General features: G+C 40.2%; 1 protein-coding gene across 1 annotated transcript; it reads right to left on the bottom strand.

Annotated features, from left to right (window-relative positions):
• Positions 1 to 4,476: 4,476 nt before the first annotated feature.
• MFAP3 (microfibril associated protein 3) lies at positions 4,477 to 22,407 on the bottom strand. The gene is made up of 3 exons (XM_081136340.1): positions 22,372 to 22,407; positions 12,055 to 12,517; positions 4,477 to 8,672 (listed from the first exon to the last, which is right to left on the bottom strand). Exons 2-3 carry the CDS (start codon positions 12,347 to 12,349, stop codon positions 7,876 to 7,878), a joined length of 1,092 nt encoding a protein of 363 aa, XP_080992466.1. The 5' UTR covers positions 12,350 to 12,517; positions 22,372 to 22,407; the 3' UTR covers positions 4,477 to 7,875.
• Between the last annotated feature and the right edge of the window lie 26 nt (positions 22,408 to 22,433).

The following is a 22,433-nucleotide window of genomic DNA, read 5'->3' as shown; positions in this document are numbered from 1 at the left end:
TGTGTTCCAAAAGAGACAAGTAGTGTATTACCTTCCATTTACATCAGGGAAGGAGGTAAAGTGAGGCAAAGATGTTAAATGATTTCTTTAAGTTCATACAATTAATCAGCATTCACCCATCCATCTATAGCAAAGATGCAACAAATATTTAGTGATTGCCAGCCTGATGCCAAACTTTGTTTTTGTTGCTGGGAGTATAATAGGAAATAGGATAGATAAGGTCCCTGTTTTCACGTAGCTGACATGTGTTTGAGGAACGGCAAGGTCAGGGTGGCTGGATGTCATGAGTGAGGTGAAGGGGGGTGGGAGCTGAGCTCAGACACGCAGGAAGGAGCCAGCTCATACAAGGTCTTGTAGGCCGTGAGAAGCAGTACAGATTTTCTTCTAGAATTGTCTTCTAGGGGTGGGAAGCACTGTAGGACATAAGCAGAGGGTGACATAATGTAACTTATGCTTTTGAAAGTTTCTTCTGGTTGCAGTGTGGAGAATGGATGACCTGGGGACAGGAGTGGAAGCAAGCACCTTAAATAGTACAGGTAGGAGATGGTGTCATCTCGGACTACGATGGTATCAATGGAAGCAGAGAGTAAAGATTAGATGTTTTCTGAAATGAGACACCAGGACTTGCTGACCTTTTGAGTGAGGAGAGGGAGGCAAACAAATCAGGGATGATGCAGGTTTCTGGCTTGAGCAAATGAGTAGGTGGTGGTGCCACTTATTAAGAAAAAATGGTAGGGAAGACGCCGATGTGTCCTTTTGTTATCAGGGCAGGGAATCAAAACTTGTTTTTGGACATATTAATTATGAGATGCCTTTTAGAGATGCCTGGCCAAGTAGAGATGCCAAGCAGGGAGGTGTTGGATCCATAAGTTAGGAAGAGAGCATTTGGAGCTGGGAATACCCATTCGGGAGTCACCAGTGTGAAGGTCTTATTTAAACTTTGAAAGTGGGTGATGTCACCAAGGAGAAGAGTGCTGGTGGAGAAGGGTCAGCCGAACCTTCATCCCTAAGTCCCATGCTGACCAGTGGTCATGGTCGTGTGCTCTCGCACAGCAATTTCACCCTTCCCATTCCACTAAATGAAACAAACACTCATGGTCTCTTCTACATGAAAGGTTTTGCCCTAAAGGATAAAGGGCTACGAAGATAGGCGACGAATATATAATGCCAACTCTCAAGCTGTTCCCAAACTGGTAAGGAAAGAGTGACAATAATAGAAAAGATAGAATATGTGGATGTATTTCCAAAGATGTGGACGGGATCTTCAAAGGACACACTTGGGAAGACAGGTTGGGAGCAGATGGTGAAGCGTCAGGAAGCTGGATATTTTTTTCCTGCTTAGGTAATGGGGCACCACAGAGGATTTCTGAGCTCCATGATCAGATGAACACCTTTCCTTCCCCATTCACGGTGGGCCCATCTTCCTGTGTCAGGCTCAAATCTCACCTCATCCACAAAGCACTGCCCACCTTCTGCTACCACTCACTCATCTTTACGTCCTTTTGTGTTTATCATCTAGCGCTGACACATTTAACATCTGATGACACACTGTCTCTTTCAGATGGTTTATTGTAGGAACACCTTGCTTTTTTAAACTGGTCTAAGCAGGTCCCATGACTTATATCCACAGTCTCTGGCTCAGGGATAGGAACATAAGAGCCCACAAGCAATGCCTGTTGCTTCAAGTGCCACTTCTTCAGGGAATTCTCCCCTGACCTCCAGTTAGATCAGGTTCCTTTGCTCTAGGCTCTCACAGAATCATTTTCTAGCACACGTCTCCATTTTTAACTATACTCCCGATATGTGACTTGTTGAGTAGGGTATATATTCTCACAGGCTGTAAGTTCCCAGAAGGCAGGGACCACCTCTGATTTTGCTCATGGTAGTATCTCTAGTTTGTGTGCAACGAACATTGGAAAATTGATGTTCAAGGTCAGAGGGCTTAAGAGAAGGAGTCTCTGGCACGGTCCAACTGTCTGCCTGAAGTTTCTGAAAGAACAATGAGATTCACACAGCGAAACTTTCTCAGAGGGAGCTCCCCTGAGGGATGCCCCTTTTGCTTAGGAATAGTTTCCCAGAGAGTGGCTCTCCTATGGGAAGGAGGCCCCTTGAAGGCTATTTTATCATCACTTAGGACACCGAGTCCTCCCTTTCACACAGCTGAGACGGAGGCAAGGCAAAGTGTTCCCGACTATCAGGAAGAGTAAGTGCACCAGCCACCGATCTTCTAGGCAGATGGAGCGACATACGCATATTTACATATATATTTCCTAATCAATAGGTTCCAGAGAAAACGTGAAAACCCAAGAACATGACTGGAATTTAAGGGGCTCTGAAGGAGTTTAATTCCTTAAAGGAAATTAGCGCAATCATTTTTTTGTTTTTTTTTGCTGATGACTTCAGGAGAAAATAGTATTATTTGAATGAGCAAACTTTCTTCCCTAAATATGTAAGTCTCCTCCTCTTCCAACTTAGGTACTTCTAGTATTTCTTCTAAGAAATGCTTTTCTGGGGCCAGCCAAGAAGAGCTTTGAAGTCTATTAACCATACTTCTGGCCCCTGCTTGCTTCTGGCTGTCTCCCCTCATCAGCCACACAGGCCTGGTTCTTCTTTCTCCAACAGGCCAACTCGCTCTCTTCTAGGGACTTTGTCATTGTGTGTTCTTGGCAGGTGGTCAGTAAATATGCTAATAAAAAGGCTAAGATAAGCCAGTTATGCCATGGCAGAATCCCATAACTAGTGTGTCTGCTGTTTGAGCCACTTGTGTTGGAGACAATATAAGTGACGGCTTGAAGATTTAGCCTGATTTATTGCGTCTCATTCTCGCTTTGTTCATGCATGTAAATAACTTCAGGGAAAATGGTTTACAATTTTATCCATGACACACACTCATCTCCCCAGGCTTTCTTACAGCTCCAGCAGGCAGCCACGTAACCCAGTTCCGGCAGCTGAGGAACAGTAGTCGGGTGAGGCTTCAGGAAAGCTATTGCCTTCTTGATAAAAAGGTACAGACTCAGCTGCTATGTGTCTTTGTCCTTTGACCTTCTACCCCTCTCCCTGCCTAGAACACAGACATGATGCAGGAGGTGAAGTTATCCTGTGTAGCAGGTGCTGTCGGTGCTCTGCGCATAACCTGCTAACACTCACCATTCCTACCCACAAGCTCCTGTCACTCCGTACCTGAGGGGTTTTCTGGGCGACAGGTTGGAAGCACCAGTCAGGGACCCTGGGAGCAGCCTTCAATGACAAATGGGAATTGGTTCATAAATATCCCAGCTCCTTGGCCTCTGGGTGGAACAATTTTGAGGCATGAGCTACATACACTGGGGGCACACAGAGCTCCCCAAGGTCCTGGGTAGGAATAAACATCAGTTGCCCACAGCAGTAACCCACTCATTAATGCATCCCATACTGGCTTTCTTCTTTTCTGTCTTACTTCCCCACTCCCCTATCTCCCTGGGATCACTTTACCAATAAACTACTTGCACATGAATCCTCCTCAGGGACTCCTGGAAGAACCCAATCTAAGACATCTTGTGACCATGCAGATGAAAGCCACCTAGTAAGGGTGGAGAGGAATCTAGCAGGAGCCCGAGTCCTGAGACGTGAGCCCCTGCACCGGCCTTTTTCTGCTTTCTTCTGGACTTCCTATTTGAGAAAAATAAACCTCCTATCTGGGTAAGCCACCACAACTGGGTTTCTATGGCACGCAGTCAAATGCACTTGTAACTGAGAGAGATCTGGGGGAATTTTTAGTTGAGTACGAATGCTACTAGTCATCAGCTGGACCTGACTGCTAACAGAGCTGACACTGATGGACTAGGTCTACACTGTGTGGCAGGTTATAGCTAGCACCATGTCTTGTTTCTGTATTTAATCCTCATGTTAATTTTGTGAGGTAGGTATTATCAACCCCATTTTACTGATGTCTAGGGAGGCCAAGTCCCATAGTTACATGACCAGAGACATTAGAACTCCAAGGCCAGTGATCTTCTGCCATAGGGAGCTAGGTTTTCATCCTAGGAGTCTGTGACATTCACGTAATGAATCATACCTTTATCTGTTCCCTTTGCCTGCTTCTGAGATCCTGTGCTTTTCAATTATCACCCTTCACTCCCATTGAACTGCAGGTGCTTGCTTCTAACAGAGCTACCACCTGCCAAATCTCATCACAAACTTTACATACTAGTCACATGTTTCCCCAAACATGTGCTAAATCCTCGTATCTGTAGGCCTTTGCTCAAGCTCTTGCTTTACTTCAGAAGTGGAAAATGGCTACATTCGGGCCCAGCGAGGATGGTCTGGTAACTATGGGCAGGACACCCATGTAAGTATGAATCATAGCACCGAAAACATAAATGCTGAGTAAATCTTTGTAAAATTGAAATAGGTAGCCATGGTGGCATCTAATCTGAATCCAGATTTACTCGTGCTTAAATTAAAATCATTAAAATAAAATTCCATCACACATAAAAATGACTATATACTCTCTAGATTTCGGACAAACAAAATAGAATACATTAAACATTTAATAGTTTACATTTGAGGATGACATTTTTTTAAAAAGGACAGCATTATGATATAAGTACTCATTAAAATGGTGGCCATTTAAACATCATCTGAATGATACCAAATAATACTCATTTTATGAAATGTGTTGAGAACCTGAGTTTATGTATAAGACTGAGCATTTTCAACCTTATTGGCTTAGATGAGAAAAGATTGTGTTCTCTTACTGGTGATTCGTGAAATATGACATACTTGTGTTACAACTGCTGGTGTGTGGAGACAAGGCTAGCACCCAGGACTGGTTGGACTCTGGGAAACAAGCATGCTGTGTTCCCACGCCACCCGGGGACACAGGAGACAAAGTCTAATCCAGGGTGAGACAGCATGCAGGGTGTAGAGGGGACTGTACCAAGGGCTTCACTGAGGCTGGAGGACTGAGGGAAAGCTGTGTGCTTTGACTTTAAAATACATATGAAGTGAAGCAAAGAAGCCAGGGGCCTTCTCACAACCATTCCAGGTCAGCAACTCCCAAGATGTTTATATCAAGGTAGTTGGCAGGAAATACAAATGCTCACTGGCCTGACTTAAGAATTCAGCCATCATAATAGATGCAGCTTATCAGCTTAAAAGATGCCTGTCTGTCTGGTTTCAGCTGGTAAAATATCTATAAAAATGCTTACATGTCTATTTTTGGAAAATTTGTTTCACAAAGCCACCATTTCATAAAGACAATAAGGTTCATTAAATACAAGACAAAATTTATAAATGAGATAAATATTTCAAATACATCTTATTGAGTAAAGGCATTGTCACTAACTATAAAACCCAATGAGACAAAAGGATAATTACACCAGAGTTATTATCAAAAGACTTTTAGACTACAGTTCAAAAGGCTAAAGATTTTACAAAAAGATAATGTGAGACTATTAATTATATATGGAGCCTTTGATTAGATACAGAAAATATCAGTAAGTGTGATTTCCTTCCTCTTGAAAACTAGCTTTAGAAATACCAACTCTGATTAAATTTTGACCTACTTTAATTCCTTATCGATGACACCTGGAATATTCAAAGCAAACCAGTTACTTTGGCCACCAAATTAAGTCACCATTATGTTTCTAAAATAACTTATCCAGGATACACTCGAGTAGCCCAGACTTAATTATTATACAGTATTGCCTAAACTTAGAGTTTTTTTCAATATTTCCTGTATTTTTACGAAGTCCTGTTTCCCATGACTTTGATCATTAAATATGTCTACCTTAGGGTTCCAAACACTCATGTCCATTATGAGAACATGTTGGGTAAATTCATTCTTTTTAATATGACCCCAGAGCTGCTAAATTGGTACAGGATTGGGGGCACTATCTGAAGATCTGAGGAATGTTCAGGGGATAGAACTCAAACAAGGGATTTTAAAAAGCGTTAAATTTTTTAAGAGAAACATTCTGGGAAGAAAAAAGTGTTCTATAATCTAGGGTACATTCAAGAGCCCTTGCTCTCATAGCCAAATGTATGAAAGCAGTTTTCCTTAAAGAAATGCAGGTCTATGAGCCAAGGCAAGCTTTGGCTAAGTGATTGGTAGCTTTTGTTTGGCTCTGAAGGTTTCCATGGAAACAGCCTGAGAGACAGAAAAGGCAGCATTATCATATTTATCTATAATGCCATCCGATAAAAGTGCACATTGATTCATTCATGCTCTCCAGAGCAGATGTATTATTTCTGATAAGCCTGGACAAAGGGAGGCATGAGTTCTATCTGGTCACACTTTGAATTTCCTACCTTCTTCCATTTGAAACCTTAAATTAAAATCTTGATAAAACCTCCTTTGAATATTTCCCTCAGGACCCGCTAGTTCAAATGCTTCAGTAATCAGAAACCAAATGAAGAAGCGTGAAGTACCAAATGGAGCTCCACCGCCAAGTTCTTAAAATTATGTTACACCAAGCTTCCTGTAGCTAAAGAAATTGTTCTGAAGAGTATTTACAATCCATTATATCAGATCTCAGCCAGACAAGAAACAGTCTCTTAAGTGTTTATCACACACAGTTGAATCAGGTGGCATCACCCATAATTTTTTTCCGTCTTTATGTCTTGATCACTTGTATGTATGTGTATATACACCTATATGTGCATATCTACTTAATATATTTAATATAGTAACATATACCACACACCATTATCTAATCTTATTTCAGGTTACTACACCCCAGAAAGGCTACAAAAGCAGCCCTAGCTCAATTCTTTATCTGAAGTACACAAAAATAAAAACCTCAACAATAAAATATACACAAAACAAACAAGATAAGGAGGCATGCATGCAACCGTTAGCACCATATTTAAGACCACAGAGGGCAAGAAGGTTGATAGAGGTCTGAAGAGGAATCCAGTTCTGGGTTTTCCCCAGGAAGGGATCCCAAACACAGAACCCTACTGTCGAGTCCAGTACTTTCAAAAAGGGAAAGCCTGAGAAATTCTTGTAACAGAAATGTCAAAATCCATGATTTACCAGAGACAGATGATTTCACATTATTTCTTATTCTAAAAGCACTGAAGACACTATTCCTTAGAAACAAACTGCTCACTTTTGGAGATTAATTGAGAAATCACTGCCAGTGCAATGACACCTCAGTAAGTTAGAAAGACATGATACATCTCCCGAAGGACCAATTTACTCATGGAAAGTACTTTACTAACGAGCAGTAAGCTCCCTGATGTCTGTGTAACAATACAGACATGGGCTACACTGAAAAGAGTCAATCTAGCACATGCAATTGCACACTCCACAAGCCAAAATATCTGAAACTCACCCACACCTTTATGTACTACGGCACTGGTGTGGAAACCTAAACCACAGAACAGTCTCAGCTTGGTCCTTTCCATAAAAAGGGACTAAAAGTCCAGAGACGTGCTTATTTAGGGATGTGCTAAAGATTTCAGTGGATTAAAGGTGATGGATAAGAAGTTATAAGGCTAGAAAAACCTTTAGATATTACTTAATGCAAATATCTCACCTTATTGGTGGGAAAACAGAGGCCTCAAGATGCGGGTCAGCCCTAACCAGTGGAAGAACCATGACTAGAAGAGAAGCCATGGAACTCTTAGTGCAGTACTTTCCCCATTACTTAATCTCTCAGGCTCCTTTAAATCATAATGCGTATCATCTACTCAAGCTTGAGGAAAAAGACAGAAATATCAGATAGGAAAAACGCTGCATTTTTACAAAGATTTTGGCAATAATGCACATTTTGATGTGCTTAATTTGAACAGGGGAAAAACCCCAGTCATCTCTTGATAAAAATGTTATTTCCTGCATGAAACAGGTTTCTATTCTGAGAGCAGTTTTTGTAGAGCTTCTGGGAGAGCTCAGAGCTGGCAGTTTTCATAGGCCCCATCTTTGTAGTTAGAGTTCGACTCGGCAGATCCCATATCATCAGGTGGGCTTAAATGACTGCTGTCTTGAGAATCTGTACCAATACTTTTGGTCTCTGACTGAAGGTGAACAGAAACCTGAACTGCTATCTCCTGGCCTTGTTCATTCAGAGAACCATCATCTGAATCTCCTCCTGGTGAATTGCTCCGCCCCATCTCTGGGTTGATGATGTAGATGGCACCTTGAGCATCCAAGGCAGGTCTCTCTTTAATTCTTTCTCCCATGTCATCAGGGTCATCCATTCGCACAGCCTCAAACATCTCCTCAACAAAGGCCCTGCAGTTTAGAATAAGGGGTGGGAGAGGGACGCTTCGTGCCAGTTCTTCTATGTAACGAGCAAACTCCATGGTTTTAAATTGCGTTACTTTGGCGAGCTCCAGAGTCTTGGCCGAGGTGATGATGGGAATGCGTTTTGCAATCTCAAAGGCCTTCTGAAGTTTCTCAGCCCCTTCAGTTCTGAAGAATTCATTGATAGCCTTTTCGGTCTTACGGAGATGGCTGCTCATCATGCAGAGCCGGGTGACATTCAAGATGAGAGTGATCGTAAAGGCAATCAGGCAAACAATCATGTAGTAGACACTCATGTCTTCTCCCGAGGTAAAGATAACACGCAAGGTGACGGAGTAGGAGGCATGAATTGGAGAGGTGACGAAACATGTATAGAGCCCACGGTCATCAAAGGCTACGTTGGTGATATTCAGGAAGTTATCAGAAACCAACCATTTTCCACCTGATAACCCAACAGAAATAAATAAATAAAAATTACAGCATAAAGAATATTATCACTAAATATGCCAACTGGCTTATCACCATTCCTTTCCTATTTTTTATTTATTTATTTATTTATTTATTTATTTATTTATTTATTATTTATTTATTTATTTATTTTTCAATCCTCACCCGAGGATATTTTTTCCATTGCTTTTCAGAGAGTGGAAGGGAAAGAGAGAAAGAGAGGGAGGGGTTGAGGGAGAGAGAGAGACCCATTGATTGGTTGCCTCCACACGGGGCTGGGGATTTAGCCTGTAACCGAGGTATGTGCCGTTGGCCAGAATCAAACCTGGGACCCTTCAGTCCAAGGGCCGACGCTCTAACCCCTGAGTCAAACTGGCTAGGCAATATTCCTTTTCTTCATGAGAGTATTTTAACTCATCTATTAGGATCATGATTTATTCAAATCATGCAAGAAAGGGCAGACAGCTACATCCAGGGTCAGAATTTAAATAGCCTGGAACTGAAAAGGAAATCAAGATCTTCCTTCCAGACAGTAATGTTTACCATAACTACCTTTTTACTCCTAAACGTAACAAGCCTTTCAGGGAGACAGGTATGTCTACATAATGCTAAATGAATAATCTTAATAAAAAAAAGATTATATATACACACAATATATACACAGGCATACCTAGGAGATATTGTGGGTTCAGTTCCAGAGCACCCCAATAAAGCAAGTATTGGAATAAAGCAAGTCCTAAACATTTTGCTGGTGGTCTTGCTTTTGATTTGTCAAAAAAAAGAGAGCAACATATGTGAAGCGCAACAGAGCGAAGTGCAATAAAACAAGGTGTGCCTGTATGTGTGTCTACATCACAATTTCTACCTATACATTTTCATACACTAGAAGAATATGCCGCAGAAATATAAAACAATGGTTACTTCTCGGTGATGGTTTGAGTAATTTTTATTTTCTTCTTTTTATTTAATTGTGCTTGTTTTCAATAATGAACTTATATGACAATAGACAAAATTACTTTTTGAAAAACCCCTACCAATTTAATGACTTTGTTCAATTACTAACTGGCTAACGTGGCACACCTTGCACATGTGAATTTGTTTTGTTAGAAAAAGTTTGTGGATGATGATACCTTAATTTTCTGGCAAGAGTACCTGAAGCACAAGCCAAAAAATATGTCTCACAAGTCAAGGTATGTGAGCAGCTTGAGAGAGAATAAAGTTGCTTTTAAGATGCCTGGGCTTCTGTATTTCACCTAAAACATGCCACTTCTCTTCCGTATATGAAGGTATCTTCATTCAGAAACACATGTACAGAAGTACAAAAGTATGAAAAGCAAAGCATACTGACCACCCACCTTGATTCAATATCTTCTAATAACTTGGCTCTGACTACACAATTCTCACATTTGTAAATTCTCAGAGTACTCTGTGCTTTAGTTGTTACAGTCATTCAAAGATGGGGTCAATGGGTTAACTTGGGGTGTAGGTGTGAGTTCCAGTGACTACAGATGATGTCCCAGAGGAGGCTGGGTGACTGCTTAAGCACCACCCAAATCCTTATCTGCAAGATCTCTTTAATCCCTTAGATTCTATGGTTCTGGATTATTTTAGTGTCACATCAATTAGTAAGCACTTTGGATTGTGCCCATGTTTTCATCATCAAAATTTATCTAAATTCTATAGTTATATTTAAGAGCCATCACTTCACCAATGTAAAAAGAGGAGGAAAATATGTAGCTATAAATATAGCCACTATTCCTCAAGCTTCTGTCCTATGAACTTGGAGCTATGAAAAGGATACCCCATGACTCCAAAGTATGATGAACTACATAGACTCCATTCATCAACCACTGTGCTACGCCTACAATCTAAACTCTAGCTCACTAGATAATAGCTCAAGATTTATGAACCTTGTACTAGACTGGAATGCTCTTTAAACTCCTCTCACTTGAGAGTCATAAAATTTAACACAATTTTCTAGAGCTACTGTTGAAAGCATCAATGATAGATGTTAGTTTAATGGTTTTCAAAGTAAAGGCAAAATAGGAAAATAAAACTGCATTCCAATCGGCTGGTCTCAACTTAACCTAAGCTTTGTTTATGCCATCAGTCTGTATTAATCACGGTAACTGAATTAATTCAAATCTCAGATGCATTTGGTCAGGATCCTACAGACCAAAGGAGGTAAGAGTCTAGGTCAATCAGTCCAAATGTGGAACCCCAAATCATGTTCAAAGTACATATTCTAGGCACCACTCTAGAGATTCTGATTTAATAGGTCTATTTCTTAAGAAGCTGGTTAAAAATACACTGTTCTTTCTAACAATTCAAACACTTCAATCTCTTGGTGGTCAGTTACTCAGTTTGTAGATGGTTAAAATGCTTAGCACACATTTTAAAAGGAAATACCACCTGTCCCTTTTCTGTTTCCCACTGTAATGTGAATAAGCAAATATCCTTTATAGTCCAAGAGATCAGGCCACCTTTCGAGCAAAGAAATATAAGAGTCCTTTTCCGAAAGTGTACCTTGTAAGGATCCCAAATTTAACCTTTATCCCAATGATTTTTCATGGTAATTTCTTTTTGAGGTGCTTTAACCCAAGTAGTTTTAAAAAAAATCTTTCTAACAGAAGACTAGCTCAGAAAATAGTATACAGATTAAGATGTGTTCATAGGTCCACAAAGAGCAAAAGCAAATAAAAACCAGTCAAAAGGTAGACCTTGGTCACATTATTATAATGTTTGTGTGATTTTTAAGATGGAGAAACAAAAATTATACAAGAAACTCCCGTTTTCAAGTAAATTAAGCGTATAGAATAGAAAGAAAAAAAAGGAGCTAGAAGAGTTTACAGAGCTCCTCTTCAATGCCCTTCTAATTCTCAGAGGCACTTAAACTTTTATGCACAGATCTATGATCATTAAAAAAAAACAACCACCCTGGATTTCCTCTAACATTTTTAGTAACTCATTTCTGAGCAATGTTTTAAAAAATTTAGGACAAATTTACTTAAGTCTAGCCCAAATCCTTCTTGCTGTATCCACACAGAGCCTGCATGGTTATATGCAGCAGCCCTGATGAAGTCCACCTTCAGTGAAAAAGAAAACCAACTCATCAAGAGGAGAGAAAGTAGCTCACTGTCATTGTATGAATACCTTTTCAATTTATAACTATTCCTTATTTTCTTCTTCTGCTGGTTAGGTAATTATAATTAATTTGCTTTCTCTGATAGGTTTAAAACTCCAGGCCTTTCAAAAGTTGTAACTATTCACCCTGGTACCTCACCTTTGAGATTTCTTATTGAATATGCTATAAAACCAAGAAGAAAGAAGTAACAGGAAATGAGCAGCCTTGACTAATTATACCCTAGCATACTTACCTCTGCCTCTGTCATCCAGTTGCTGTCCTTTTGAGTTGTGCCAATGGACATCTTCAAAGTGGTCAACGGTGAGAAGACACTCGATTGAAACACTAGCTCCCTCTTTGGCTATGATGACATCATCACCTGAGTGGGAGCCTGCTGAGAGTTCAAAGCTTGGGGGAAATGATACATTGAAAGAACTATGATTTGCTCCCAGTGGGTCCATTTGGTTGAATCCTCCATCTTCCAAAACAAAAGCAGCCGGCATAGTAACACCCACCACTAAAGTGAATAAACAACAATGTGGCTTCATGGGAAAAGGGAGACAATCTTGTTCAGCTCTGGAGAACTCAAAAGCTTCTATACTATAGCAAGAGTACAGTGTGTAATTTACTGCTTGGTATTGGAGTTTTCCAAAAAAGGAGTAGATCCAAATGTATTTTGAAGTCTTCAAGATGAAAACATGTGAGAGAAGACCAACCTAAAAGAAAGCCAGATATAAAGTTTAACCAACAAAGACTCATAAGGGGTGAAACTCTATGTTCTAGAAATGAATAGATGTAAAATTGATTAGAATAACTGGTGCCAACATCAGAGAGTGCAATAGAGAGATCACCTCCTAAAAATCTTACACAGAGATGGTATAAAGAGCACTGAATTGGGAAATGGCAGAACTAGATTCTGGTCCTAGCTTTGCTACGAACTTGGCTGTATGACTTTGGCAAGTAGCTGAGCTTGTTTTCTTCTTTGTCAAATAAGGACTCTTGTAGTTCTGAAATGGTGTGATTCTATTTCACTCTGACAAATTCTATGCAATGGGGAGCCAATGAAGGTTAAAATATTTAGCTCAATGATCTCTTATTTCAACCTGCACCATTACCATCTGTTGTTACATCAATAATGTAAGTCAACTGGTATATCGTAATCATAACTATGGAGCTCAAAATCTAAGTAGTTCAAGTACATAGATATATTACATATAAATAATGCAGACAGTTGAGGTAGTTCTTTTAATATTAGAAAGAAAATTGCACCACTCTATATACAGAAAAATACTGACTTCGGAGGCTATAACACTCTTGGACAAGAATGTTAGACAAAGAATCTTCTTTTAACGGTTTCTTCAATAACAAGAGACAGTCTGTAAGAATACCAAATTTCTAGCTCAAAGTCTGTAAAATTAAGGGAAGAACTGACATCTTAAACAACTAGCTGGTAGAAATGCAAATGTAAGCTACAGGGAAAGATTACCACACAAATTTAAAAGAAGAGTGAAATACGACATCCCAGTCTAAGAGTTTATGTGAGTATGACCATTGTCCTGGTAATGTGATTCCTCTTTTAAATCACTGACTCTCAAAGAAAAATTTCAACTCTTATCTCTGTAAAATATGGGCTGAAACACCTTGCGTTATTTTTATAAGGGCCCAAAATAATTAGTTTTGGAAAAGACATTTACTCTCCTTTATACTTTCATGATGGCTTCTTGATCATTTAACATAAAAAACAATGGATCATTGTATTTTGCCATTAAACTCCTCAAAGTTTGAATTACAATACACTGTAAATGTCATTTAATTTTCATTGGCCCTTGAAAGGATGGTTGAATGATGAAAATAACTTCCTGTATCTTTCTACATCTTTCAGATTTAAGGACAGACTATTTAGAGTAAAACAAAAAACTCCAGGCTCTGTTATACATAATAGATTGAACATGTGCTTATTTTCATTTCCTCCCAAAACCCCACTAAAATGACACTAGAGGAAACAAAGCACTTGGGCCCAGGTGTTCCCCAGGACTTTGATGAGGTGTTCCTGTGGCTTCATCTAAGCCAGCATTTTCCAAATTTCATGCATTTTTTCTACTGCCATTTGCTATATCCGCGCACCACGTTATTACTATTTATGCTTTTTCTTTAAATCAACTCATTATTTTACTTTCATACATTTATTTTAGAAGGAAAGTCTGTATCACATCTGTGGATAAAAGTAACTATACACATAAACACAATAAAAAAAGCCATGTCATTAACTTTCAGAGATACTGCCATCTGCTGAAGGCTCTGAGCTAGAGGCCTGCTCTCTTTGTAGGGAAAACAAACACAAAACAAAACAAATAAACCCCCCATAACTCCACTTTATTCTCATATCATCTCATTTCTCCCATTTCCTTCCTCCCTACCCTTGCCCCCCACTGAGTTTAAACCACTATTTTAGACTAGAGGTATACATTTTTCATGTATTCAATAGTACCTATTGAGCACCCACTATGTACTACAGGCACTGTCTCTGCCTTCATGGAGCTCAGCCTGCTAGAGGACAAAGACACTAACTAAATATGTGCAGAACACACTAAATGCTACCCAAGGGAAAGTATAGGGCGCTACACGAGCACCCAACATGGACAACTAACCACACTGCAGAAAGCCTCCCTGAGAAAGTGAGACATGCAACAGGACCTGAGGGATACACAGAATTCAAGGGACAGGGAAAAAGCACACGGATCACTGGTTAGGAGGCGTTCAGGAATAAGAGCTACAAGTTGTGGTAAGGAGAGGTGATGGCTAAAGAGTGCTGGATTCCTGATTCTGGAGGGGAGCAGTCTGGGCCAACAGCAAAACTGAAGGTGGACTTTGGCTCTTCTCGGACCCCTGTAGCCCTCACCATTACACTACTCACCTGGCTCTAGTTAATGCTGTTCCGTATTGCTAGGTAGTCTAACCCATCTCACAGATGAGCCCTGTAAGCACAGGGACTATATTTTTTATTGCTATACTTCATAACTAGCACATGCTCAATAAATATTTACTGATGGAGATTAGTTTAAATTTGATAAAGTAGGTGATGGATCTTTGTAAAAAGAAGAATGTTACGCAACAGGGATCATAACTTTCAAACCGACATGCATTTACTAGCACTTGCTATATTCTCTGACACAAAAGGAGACAATGCTAACAATCCTGAAAGGACTTAAAGGCCTAATGCCTAAAGGAATTCCTTGAACCAACCCCAAAGTTTTCATTTATCATCTTGTTCTATAAGATGATGATGGGAATAAAAAATTAACAAGTCCAGAGTTGCCAAACCAGGCTGAATATCACAATTATCTAGAAAGCTTGTTAAAAATGTAGATTATTGGTCCTATCCCAAAATAACACCTGGGTTCAGACCTTGGCACTTATCCTTTTTAATTAGCACCCTGAGTGATTCTGAATCAGAAGGTCCATGGGCTGATACACTTCCTCATTTCCTCTACAACAGCCCTGTCTATTGGGGCTCCAGACTGTTAAACGAACTATCATTCACATTCCAGTTGGATTACAAATGCCCTGGAACATCATAATTACAGGCCTCTGATAAAGGCAGGATAGCAGAGAAGTTCAAAGTACAGACTCTGGAGCCAGATTTCCTGGATTCCAATCCTGGCCCTAATTTTAACCAGCTTTGTAACTTTGTTAATGACCTAATTTCTCTGTGCCTCAGTCCCCTCATCTTTAAATAGGGAAAATAATTGTACATATTCTCACAGGTCTATTGCGAGGTCTGAATGAGACAGTATATATAAAACAGACTCTGGCAATAGTAATCACTGCTCTAGTTATTACTATTGTTGATGGTTCTTTCAAATCTACACCTTAATGCAAAACCATTATTTAAGACAAAACACTTTTACTCAGAATACCACCAACCACTTAAAAATCTTGGAGGGGTAGGGAGAAGGAGAATTCTAGAATTCCATTATGTAATTTCAATCTTTTAATTTTAAATTTCACATTTTTCTCACTGCAAATAAGTATTTTGCAAAAATATGGATCAAACAGGCATTGTAAACTAACCTTGGACTCCAACCATAACGTGTTAAAATTGTTAAAACTGTCCTGAGTTTGTGGTAGAGAACCTTTGTTGTGATCTACCTAGCCTATGTTTCCCTATTTTGAATCCTGCCTCTCTGGCCCAGGAGGAAGCCAACCTACTGGCTGAGTAAACTAATTAGAATCTTTGTTCTTCGAATTGGGGCTATTTGAGGAAGAGAAGGAGTCTAGGGGGCTGAGGCAGTGAGGTTTGGACCACATACAAAGAGAAGCAGAGAGAAGGGAAAGAGAGGGTGGTAGAGAGGGGCAGAGAGGAGGAGAGACTCATACATGCGGCTCTGGCTCCTGACAGAGTTCTATTTCCTGGTTCCAGTAAGGCTATCTCCCTGCTTTCCCATCCTCCCCTCAAAGAAACAAGCATATTTATTCAGCTTTATTCAAAATTAAAACCACAAAAATATAGACTGAATGTACAAGCAAGAAAAGAAATGGCTAGAAAGGAGAAAAAGAATTAAGTTAAACAAAAGTGACTAAACTGCTATGGCTCCCAGGAAGTCCTCATTATGGATTTCTATCGCCCTCCTCCTTGGACACTGGTGTGGCACACAAACAGCCCATGAAGTCAAGATTTGAGGTTCCTGTTCTGTACAGACACAGCCAATTGCCTCTGCTAGAAATTTAGAGAAACCTATAAGGCAGGATCTACAAAATACTATGAACACCCTTAAACTGCTCCTAGGTGAAAGGTGGCAGAAGTAACCTGGTACACTAATTTACGCCAGGAGAGCAACAGGTTGCACAATATCCTTATATGTCTGGTCAGTAAAGAAGAGGCTCAGTCTGGATACTTCATAGTCATACCATGGGCATTCTGAACACAAAGGACTTCTAGTCTGAGCTACTAAGAAACACAACCCATTTGGAGATAAGAGGCTATTAAGGAGTTGGGAGAGAAAACACCCACAAAGGTATGTGTTCAAGGTGACAGAAACAGACAAGAGAGTAAGGGAATGAATCACCATTGGGATCAGGGTACCCTTGACTTATCTCCTCATATTAAATTTCCTTTTACTTAAGTCAGTGTGAATTGGTTTCTGCTACTTGCAACAAAAACTACACTGACTAAAACCACCTACTCATTTCTGGAGTAATGATTTTAAAACAGCTTAGCTAAATCATGCACAAGATAAAGGGGCTCATCATGCACAAGATAAAGTCCTGGGTGCTGCAAGGGATGCTCAGGTGATCTAGGATACTGTCCCAGACCCTCAGGAATTTACAACCTAGCTGGAGACAGAAACAGCTAAAATACACATACACACACGCGCGACAGTGTGAGATGTACTGAAGAGAAGTATAATTGTGCTGTGAATGCATGAGAAAGACCTTCATGAATTTTAGGAATACAATTCACTTGTAAGTTTGGGACTTCCAGTGATATCGTGCCTGCTATTCTCAATGCAGCAGCTGACACTTGCAGGCTAGGAAGAAAAGAGTTCAAAAAGGAAAATCAAAGTGCCATCTTCCTGTAAACAGTTAAAAAGGGCTATGCTTGTGGATGAAGTTCCTAGGCAGAATTTTTTACCACCTTGCTTCAGCATGAATAAGAAAACCAGCAAAGTGTAATACTCCAGTTTATTCCAACACCTTTTTCATCTTTTAGGTGTAGTAAAATGTAAGCTTTTCTAAGCTCATGAATACTCAAAAATGTAGATGACTTTACCCTACAGAACCATTCTGAATATTGGTTATATCATTTAAAAAAGAAAGGAAGAAAAGTGCCTAAACTGCCATCCTTAACAGATTGCCTTGTTGCTGTTCCTGCCAACTTCTATGAAATATTTGCTTTCTGTTCCAATCCTCAACAGAAGTAAATAAGGAAGTAATGTGGCTGATTTCCGTTCTTGTGGCTCAAGAGTAAGTTGGCTGAGAAAACTGCTGTTTGTAGAAGCAGTTCTGAGATAACTTGAAGGGAGGAACACACTGATGCCCAGATGGTATTGGCTTTTGCTCCAAGTGTGCTGGGATATTGCTTTACTCTCCATAATGAAATGTGTTCTAGGCTGTATTTACAGCTCATTCACTCTTCTCTGCCTGCACCGTTACACATGAAAATGGAGAAGTTCCCCTACCCTTGGCACACAAATGGTCAAAGTGGCATTCTGAATTGGCAAAGAAGAGAAAAAGCAAATGAAGATCCAATTTTGTTAGCAGACTGTTAGCACTCCTCTATCCTTTGCAAAGGACAAACATAAAAGCCTCTCTGCTTATAGTGAGGCATTATTACAGGGATCTGTAACATAAGAGGGTTAGTAAGATTCACAAAGAAATCACCATTTTGAGGGCCATTTTCTAAAAAGTTTCGAATTAAAATAGCCCCTATTCTCTCAATAGTATCTTGGAGCCATCACGTACCCCCTAGCTGGCATTTGGGCACTCAGCTCAAAGTTCAAAGTATTTGCTAGCACACTGAGAAATACCTTCTGTATTTATTGGAGCTTTGCTTGAAATCCAGGATTATTTGTTATACTTATGACCTCTATCCTTTTTGCCATAAGCACTGGCTGAAGCTACTGGATATAAATGACAAAAACACCGATGTAACAAGTTTGACTTATGATCTCCTTATCCATTATTTTCTCTGTAGTCTGCCCCCTCCTCCCGGTATCTCAAACTCAGTATGGCTAAAACAGAACTCCTCCCTCTCACCCTCAGATCTCCTTGTCCAGCATATACACAGCTTGAATGAAAATGATAGCTAAACAATACAATTCTTCCAGTTTTGCAAGATCGAAGTTATGGGATCGTCATAGCTTGGTGGTTAGGCGCACTGGAATTAAGAGTGCCTGATCCTACCCCTGGGTGAAGCTGTGGGTTTCAGAGGCCTTAGTTTTCGTATCTATTGAATCAGATTGTTAACAGTAACCACCTCATAGAGTAATGGTGAGCTACCCTCTGAGGTGAACTAATGTGGGTACATTACAAATACATGGTATTGGTACTATTATTCCACCTCCTTGATGTTTTTCAATTAAGTCCTAAGTCCCTAACCTAGGTCATAGTCCTTTTACCTTACCTGGATACCACGTGCCACATTATACCAAGTATACCCCTTTGATGTCCCAAACACTGCTCCTCTCAGAACTGGTCCTAAACACAAAACCAAGAAAGTCACGGCAATTTCAAAATCTATTGGTGATTTTCCATTCCCATGAGATAAGCTTCAAATTCTAGTCTGGCATCCACAATTCTCCAGCAATAGATTCAGGTGGCAAAACAGAAGTAGCTAGACAGCCCAGCGGTGCCTGCATGCACAGTAATTGCTTGCTAAAGGAAGAAATGCACTTAGAAGTCAAGGCTGGTCTTTAGTTACTGTCACTAATTAGCTATGATCTCTAGTGGTCTTAGTTTCCTTATCTAAAGGCTGATTCTCATTATCATTCCTTTTTTTGCTTAAATCTTATAATCTTCCCAGCTTTCCTGTCATGGCTTAGCCTTAACAACACTTGTTTTACGCCCTGTTCTTTCCAAATAACTTGTTGCCTCAAGTTCCGTTTCCAGTTGTTATTTTTGCTTGAAACTTCCTGCCCCTCCACACCAGTATCTTCCTGTGGAAATCTGATCCTCTCTACAATAACCAATGAAAATTTTACCTTATTCAAGAAGCCTTTTCACCTAAACTCTCACCTCTGCCCTCTTAATTTTAGATGGATTTCTTTTAGTGTTAGTCCCCTAGCTCACTGAGATTACCTGATTCTAAGACTTACCACTTTCCTTCTATCAGTTATCTGTCCAAAAAAACCTGTAAACTTTACAGATGGACACAGTTAAAAACATCAGTCCTTGGCACAGGATTAGATTCAACATTTTGAATTTAGACATCAACTTGGTAGTCAGAACGGTAGTTGTTACAAACTTCTCACTGACTTTGCTGAGTCTCAGGCTCTGGAAACTATTAATGGAGAGCTTTGAAGGTATGAAAACATGATTGTTGCTTTTTAAAAAAATTTAGTGGGCAGAAAACTAGAGTGAATTTGATCTATAACTGGTTTTCCCAAACTGCAAATCTTAGACCATTTACATCAAATTAATCTGTGATGCTTGTTAAAAATGCAGATTTCTTGGCCCCACTCAGACTTACTGATTTGGTATCTATAAAGGTGAGACTTGGGCATCAGCATTTTTAATGTGCATATAGTTTTAATGACTTTCAAATCAAGTTCATATTTCTTTTGATTGTCGTAACAATATTGCAATTTGGTGATTCTCAAAGTGTGATACAGGGACCTTGGTGGGGTATGTGTGTGTCCCTGAGACTTTTTAAACATCATTTTTCAAAACACTTTTCATACTAATGCTAGGACATTATTTGCCTTTTTCACTTTCATTCTCACACAGTATGGTACAATTTTCCAGAGGCTACATGATGAGGGATCACAAGAGAATGAACACAGGAGATAGGAGAATCTAGTTGTCTTCTATTAAGCCAGATATTAAAGGGACTTGTAAAAATGTGAAGCAATGTCACTTTTCAATAATTCTTTTGTTTATTTTGGAAAATATTCTTCATAGAAATGCTATTTTGTTAACATGCAATGAATTTAATATTTTAAATAAATTAATAACTGTTTTGAGCCCAGCTGGTGTGGCTCAGTGGTTGAGTATTGACCCACGAATCAGGAGATCACGGATTGATTCCTGATCAGGGCACATGCCTGGGTTTCAGGCTCAATCCCCAGGGAAGGGGCGTGCAGGAGGCAGCCAATCAATGACTCTCTCATCATTGATGTTTCTCTCTCTCTGAAATCAATAAAAACATATTTAAAAAAAAAGTTCTGTTTTGATATAAAAAACAATATTGATAGCTATAACCCACAAAAACTCTTTCACATTCTCAGTAAGTTTTAAAAGTGTAAAGGGAGCCCAAGACCAAAAGGTTTGAGAAATTTTTGCTATAATTATTACCAGGAGCATTAAAAAAAAATTTTTTTTAATATATCTTTATTGATTTCAGAGAGAGGAAAGGAGAGGGAGAGAGAGATAGAAACATCAATGATGAAAGAATCAATGATCGAGCCCGCAACCCAGGCATGTGTCCTGATAGGGAATTGAACCCCCATCGCCTGGATCCTAGGTTGATGCTGAACCGCTGAGCCACGCCCGACTGGGCCCAGGAGCATTTTAAAGATTACGGCACAGTTAAGGAGCTTACTGAGAATCCACACTTAAATCCCAAATTCTATGCACTTTTCCATTACAACAGAAAAATCAGAGGGAATAACCTATTTTATACTTATACAGTTTTTTTGGAACAGGCATTTTTAACAAGCTCCCAGGTGATATTGATGCCCCTCAGTTTAGAGACCCATCATGAAAGGCAAAGGAAACTATCTGAAGGGTTTTAGGAAGTGATAATTATATATATGGACATTAAAACCATGATTCTTTTAAGGAATTAAAAGGAGTAGAAAGACTTGGGTTCTGAAAGGGCCAAGTCCCTTCACCTGCCTGGGACTTCGTTTTACACCACTGCCCAATGAAGGTGTCTCTAACGCCTTGCATCTTTACTGGGAGACGCATCTTTCTGAGGAGGGGTCAGTTGTAAATCTAAAGTCATAAATCAGAGCATGTCATTTCTCTGCATAGAAACCTTCAATTGTTTCCCATTGCTTTCCAAATAAAAGTCAAAATCCTTGTCCTGGCTCATAGACCCTACAAGATTTGGCCTGTTTCAGCCCCTGGCCACATCTTCCTCTTTTTCGCCTCAGTCGCAGCGGCCTTTTTTCTTTTCCGTGACCTCGCTAAGCCCGTTCCCAGCAGAAGGCCTTTGCACTTGCTATTCCTCCTGCCCCTAACGCTCTTCTCCAGATCGTCCTGAGGCGTGTTCCCTCACTTCTCTCCGTCACATTATCCTGTCGCATTTTCTTTAAAGCACTCACTACCATCTTAGGTAATTGTGATTTTGTTTATTTTTATTAAATTTTTTTTCAATTACAGTTGACATTCAATATTATTCTGTATTACTTTCAGGTGTACAGCACAGTGGTTAGACAATCGCATACTTTTCAAAGTGTTCCCTCCGATATTTCCGCCTGGCACCATACACAGTTATTACGATATTACCGACTATGCTCCCTGTGCTGTAGTTTACATCCCACGGCTATTCCGTAACTACCAATCTGCACTTCTTACTCTCTTTTCACCCAGTCCTTCCCCCCTCCCCCTCCGTTTTCTGTCTCAGGGTAGGCTTCTAAACTAGAATGTCCGCACTACTCCAGGCAGGGCCACAGTCGCTTCCTAAACCTGAGTGTCTGTCCCAAGCGCCCAAGGCAGTGCCGGGCAGGTACCTGTCCTTCAGTAAATGTACGGTGGCCAAACTCCTGCAGCTCAGGCCACGCCTTTAAAAAAACACCCGCGGATACCCTAGCTTCCATCACGTCGTACCCCCACCCACCGGCTCCAACCCAAGCCACGGCAACCCCAGCAGCTGCCCCGCAGTGCCCCCCACAGAGCCCTCACTCACCTCAGCGGCCCCAAGCCTTTTCCGGCCCGAGCGGCTTGACCCGGAAGTGCTCCCGGGAAGGC

The sequence above is a fragment of the Miniopterus schreibersii genome (genome assembly GCF_964146895.1).
Source record: "Miniopterus schreibersii genome assembly, chromosome: 4".
Lineage (NCBI taxonomy): Eukaryota > Metazoa > Chordata > Mammalia > Chiroptera > Miniopteridae > Miniopterus > Miniopterus schreibersii.
Note: the sequence above shows the minus strand (reverse complement) of the source record. Positions and strands in the feature narration are given on the sequence as shown.

What these genes read in the sequence shown, in the direction of transcription:
- MFAP3 (XM_081136340.1), bottom strand. Translation starts at nt 12,349, where the DNA reads ATGAAGCCACATTGTTGTTTATTCACTTTAGTGGTGGGTGTTACTATG. An exon ending in ACTGGATGACAGAGGCAGAG is followed by an intron (nt 8,673 to 12,054) that starts GTAAGTATGCTA and finishes TTGGGTTATCAG; the next exon opens with GTGGAAAATGGTTGGTTTCT.